Here is a 5000-nt window from a genome sequence, read left to right on the forward strand (position 1 = left end):
CCCACCCCGTACTCCCCCACTCCCTTCCCCCCCAACACACACACACACACACACACACACACACACACACACACACACACACACACACACACACACACACACACACACACACACACACACACACACACACACACACACACCCCTACCAAGGATCGGCTTCGAAAGGAGAGTGAGCGTTCTGGTAGGCGAGGTAGATGAAGAGCGAGGCGTTGCCCGTGTGAGAGTTGATGATGCTCTGCACCCGCCTGGTGTACAGCACGGTGGAGTCGGTCCCATTGTGTTCCCACGCCACCCTGTGGTCGTCTCGGAAATCGTAGGCACCGGACATTGCTGGACGTTTAATCACAAATCAGTTTGGTTTCTCTCCCCACTCTTATTTATTTATTTATTTGTCTTATTTATTTATTTATTTATTTTATTTTTTTTTATATATCATTTTATTAGTATTACTATTATTATTACTACTACCTTTTTCTATATTATAATTATTATTCATTTATTTATTTATGTAAGCTTATCTATTATTTATTCCCCCGTTTTTTTGTTGTTTTTTTTTGTGGTTTTTTTTTTTTTTTTTTTGGGGGGGGGGGGTTCTCAAGGCCTGACTAAGCGCGTTGGGTTACGCTGCTGGTCAGGCATCTGCTTGGCAGATGTGGTGTAGCGTATATGGTTTGTCCGAACGCAGTGACGCCTCCTTGAGCAACTGAAACTGAAACTGAAACTCCCCACTCCCCCCCCCCCAGTGCCCCTCCTCCTCCCCCCCCCGACCCGGTTTCAGTTTCTCAGGGAGGCGCGCTACCTGTCACTACCGTTCGGACAAATTCCATACATGTACGTTGCACCACATCTGTTGCTATGCAGATTTTTTTTTTTTTTTTTTATATAATTTAATTTTGTTATTTTGTATTTCTTTTTATCACAACACATGTGTGTGTGTGTGTGTGTGTGTATGGGTGGATGGGGTAAGGGGGTTGAGAGTGCGCGTGCGTATATGTGTGTGTGTGTGTGTGTGTGTGTGTGTTTCTTTTTATCACAACATATTTCTCTGTGTGAAATTCGGGGTGGGGGGGGGGGTTGCGGGGGGGTCAGGGGGGGGGGGTCTTCTTCTCTGGAGACCTTGCATTGCCCAACTCTCCCTAAGAGTTTCTTATTACTAAAGGGGGGGCGGGGGGGGGGGGGGGGGGGGGGGGGACAAAACAACCACCACAACATCAACAACAACAAAAAAAACCACCACCACTACTAACAGCTGTGGTTGAAGTAGCCCACGGCGCCGCTGTAGAGGCCGAAGAAGGATTCGAACCCCCGGAACATGGGCGTCAGGTTCCAGTGGCAGTAGCCCAGGTGCCACTTGCCCACCATGTGCGTCCTGTAGCCGATCTCCTTCATGGACTGGGGGAGCAGCTTCTGCTTCTCGTGCAGCCACCGGAGGTAGTTGCCCTTGATCTTGCCCAGAGACAAACCCAGGCGGTAGGGGTACCTGCGTCACACACCGAATAAGATAAAAAATAAATGAATAAATAAAAGAATAAGTTGATTCTAAATGATCATTGTCCATTCATAGCAAAAACAGACATACTTTGGAACTGGAGGTGATTTTAAAAAAAATCATTTATTTATTTACTTATTTTTATTTGAAATTTACTTATTCATTATTTATTTATCTATTTATTCATTTATTTGTTTGCCAATGAAGAAAGGCAACGTAAAACACCCAAGACCGAAAAAAAAGAGGGAGGGGGGGGGATGGAAAGAAGAAAAAAAGAGAAAAAGAAAAGAAATAAAGAAAGGAAAAAAAAGAAGAAGAATAGGGGATGCTCAGTCGTCTTAATGCAACTGAGGCCCCGCTCTTTAAAAGAAAGGAAACAAAAGAATAAGAATAATAATGATGATGACAATAATAATAACAACAACAACAGTCACAATCACAATATTACGACTGCCACTACTGATGGAGTCTCCCGTCGGACCGACGGATGATTAGGCAGGCAGGCTTATCTGTCGGTGTCTGTCCTCATAATATGGGAGAAGAGGCCGATTCTGGATGCGCAGCACTTCCCGCAGGTGTTGCAAGGGAAAACGTCTCCAGAAGTTGAGCCCTGCTTCCTTCGCTCACGCTTCTCCTTAATGGCCAGCGTTCTCTTGTTTTCAAACGTCTTTATGCCACTAGAGCACAGCATCCTCCAGCGAGAGCGGTCAAGGACATCAGTTTCCCAGGAAGCGATGTCTATGTCACAGGCTTTGAGGTTTGTCTTCAAGGTGTCCTTGAAGCGCTTGCAGGGTCTTCCAAGTTCGCGGTGGCCTTCCTTCAGCTGGCCATACAATAGCATCTTCGGGATCCTGCTGTCTGTCATGCGGACAACGTGTCCTGTCCAACGTAGCCTGGATCAGCAGCTTCGATGCTGGGCAGGCCGCTCCTCTCTAGGACCTGGAGGTTGGAGACCCTGTCTTGCCACTTTATGCCGAGGATCTTTCGTAGGCATCTCTGGTGAAACTGCTCATGTTCCGACATTAGCCTGGTTGCCTGACCAGCACAGGTGACATTTGTTTTTGGTGAAGAGGAGTTGTGCAGTCCCTTCCCCACTCTCTCGCCTACCGACGCTCAGAGTCCCACAGGTGCAGATACTGCCACGTGTGGAACGGCCTCGGCAGGTGCAGGTTTTTTCTTCGAAGTTCCGTCTCCTAGGAGGACTTCCAGCCAAGGATAAGAGCTTCCCCTGCCCTTTGGTCATCCTCTTCCGCCTTCACAGCCGTTGGGAAAAGTTTCCTCCTCCGCCTGGTCCGTCGTTGGGAGACTTCACATGCGGCAGGTAGTACTGGGTTACATGAGACCAGTAGCAAGGGCTATGCCCCTGACCAACTACTGCTACCAATACGACAAATACTAAGAATAAGAATGATATTATAATAACAATAACAATCACAATTTCAATGCTGCCACTACTACTGCTGCTACTACTACTACAAATAATAAGAATGATAAGGATGATAAGAATGGAATACGAATAATAATGATGGTGATAATAATAATGATAATAATAATAATAATCAAATCACAATGCTACCACAACTGCTACCACTACTACTGATACTGATAATAACATCCACTGTGTCCACGGCTAGGTACACACACACACACACACACACACACACACACACACACACACACACACACACACGCACACACACACACACACACGAAAATAACAAAAACACCACACACACACACACACACACACACACACACACACACACACACACACTGAGAGAGAGAGAGCCCTCTAGCGAAAGAAAAAAGACAGAGAGAGACAGACAAAGAGAGAGAGAGAGCCCTCTAGCGAAAGAAAAGAGAGAGAGAGACAGATAGAGACAGAGAGACACAGATAGACAAAGAGAGAGAGAGAGAGAGAGCCCTCTAGCGAAAGAAAAGAGAGAGAGAGAGAGACAGATAGAGACAGAGAGAGACACATAGACAAAGAGAGAGAGAGAGCTCTCTAACGAAAGAAAAGAGAGAGAGAGAGACACACAAATAGAGACAGAAAGAGACAGATAGACAAAGAGAGAGAGAAAGAGAGCCCTCTAACGAAAGAGAGAGGGAGAGGGAGAGATAGAGACATAGAGAGACAGACAGACAAAGAGAGAGAGAGAGAGCCCTCTAGCAAAAGAAAAGAGAGAGAGAGACAGATAGAGACAGAGACAGACAGACAGACAAAGAGAGAGAGAGAGCCCTCTAACGAAAGAGAGAGAGAGAGGGAGAGATAGAGACATAGAGAGACAGATAGACAAAGAGAGAGAGAGAGAGCCCTCTAGCGAAAGAAAAGAGAGAGAGAGAGACAAATAGAGACAGAAAGAGACAGATAGACAAAGAGAGAGAGAGAGCCCTCTAACGAAAGAGAGAGAGAGAGAGGGAGAGATAGAGACATAGAGAGACAGATAGACAAAGAGAGAGACAGAGCCCTCTAGCGAAAGAAAAGAGAGAGAGAGAGACAGATAGAGACAGAGAGAGACAGATAGACAAAGAGAGAGAGAGAGAGAGAGAGCCCTCTAGCGAAAGAAAAGAGAGAGAGACAGAGACAGAAAGAGACAGATAGACAAAGAGAGAGAGAGAGAGAGCCCTCTAGCGAAAGAAAAGAGAGAGAGAGAGACACACACAAATAGAGACAGAGACAGATAGACAAAGAGAGAGAGAGAGCCCTCTAACGAAAGAGAGAGAGAGAGAGGGAGAGATAGAGACATAGAGAGACAGATAGACGAAGAGAGAGAGAGAGCCCTCTAGCAAAAGAAAAGAGAGAGAGAGAGACAGATAGAGACAGAGACAGACAGACAGACAAAGAGAGAGAGAGAGAGAGAGAGAGAGAGAGAGAGAGAGAGAGCCCTGAAACGAAAGAGAGACAGATAGAGACAGAAAGAGACAGACAAAGAGAGAGAGAGAGAGAGCCCTCTAACGAAAGAGAGAGAGAGAGAGAGGGAGAGACGTCTCAGACAGCACTCACTTCCCGGTGAGAAGGGCAGTGCGGGTGGGCGTGCAGGTCTGCAGGGTGTAGGACTGGGTCAGCAGCAGGCCCCTCTTCCTCAGGGCCGTCAGGTGGGGGGTCCTCATGAAGGGGTCCACGTCCTGCCCCGCCGGCCACACCGCATCACGTCGCATCACATTGCACCACCACATCGCATCGCATCGCATCACATTACATCACATTTCATTACATTACACCATATTACAGCACATCACACCACATTACATCACATTATATCATATTACATCATATTACATTTCATCACATCACATCACATCACACCACAGCACAGCACAGCACACTACACCACACCACATCACATAACACCACACCACATCATACCCAACACCACATCACACCATTACCACTTCACACCACACCATTCACCACCACCACACCACACCCTACCACACCACTCCACATCACCTCCACACCGCATTACATCACATTACACCACATCACCAGCACACCACACCACATCATATC

The 5000-nt window shown here is 46.7% G+C and overlaps 1 protein-coding gene across 1 annotated transcript in view; it reads right to left on the reverse strand.

Moving 5' to 3' along the window:
* LOC143301027 (arylsulfatase J-like) overlaps positions 1-5000 on the reverse strand; it is a 19965-nt gene that overhangs the window by 12586 nt on the left and 2379 nt on the right. The window contains exons 2-4 of the mRNA XM_076615028.1: positions 4494-4615; positions 1248-1480; positions 147-330 (exon numbers count right to left, since the gene is read on the reverse strand). Coding sequence (XP_076471143.1) covers positions 147-330; positions 1248-1480; positions 4494-4615 — 539 coding nt within the window. The remainder of the gene's footprint in view (positions 1-146; positions 331-1247; positions 1481-4493; positions 4616-5000) is intronic.

Source organism: Babylonia areolata, chromosome 27 (assembly GCF_041734735.1).
Source record: "Babylonia areolata isolate BAREFJ2019XMU chromosome 27, ASM4173473v1, whole genome shotgun sequence".
Classification (NCBI taxonomy): Eukaryota; Metazoa; Mollusca; class Gastropoda; order Neogastropoda; family Buccinidae; genus Babylonia; species Babylonia areolata.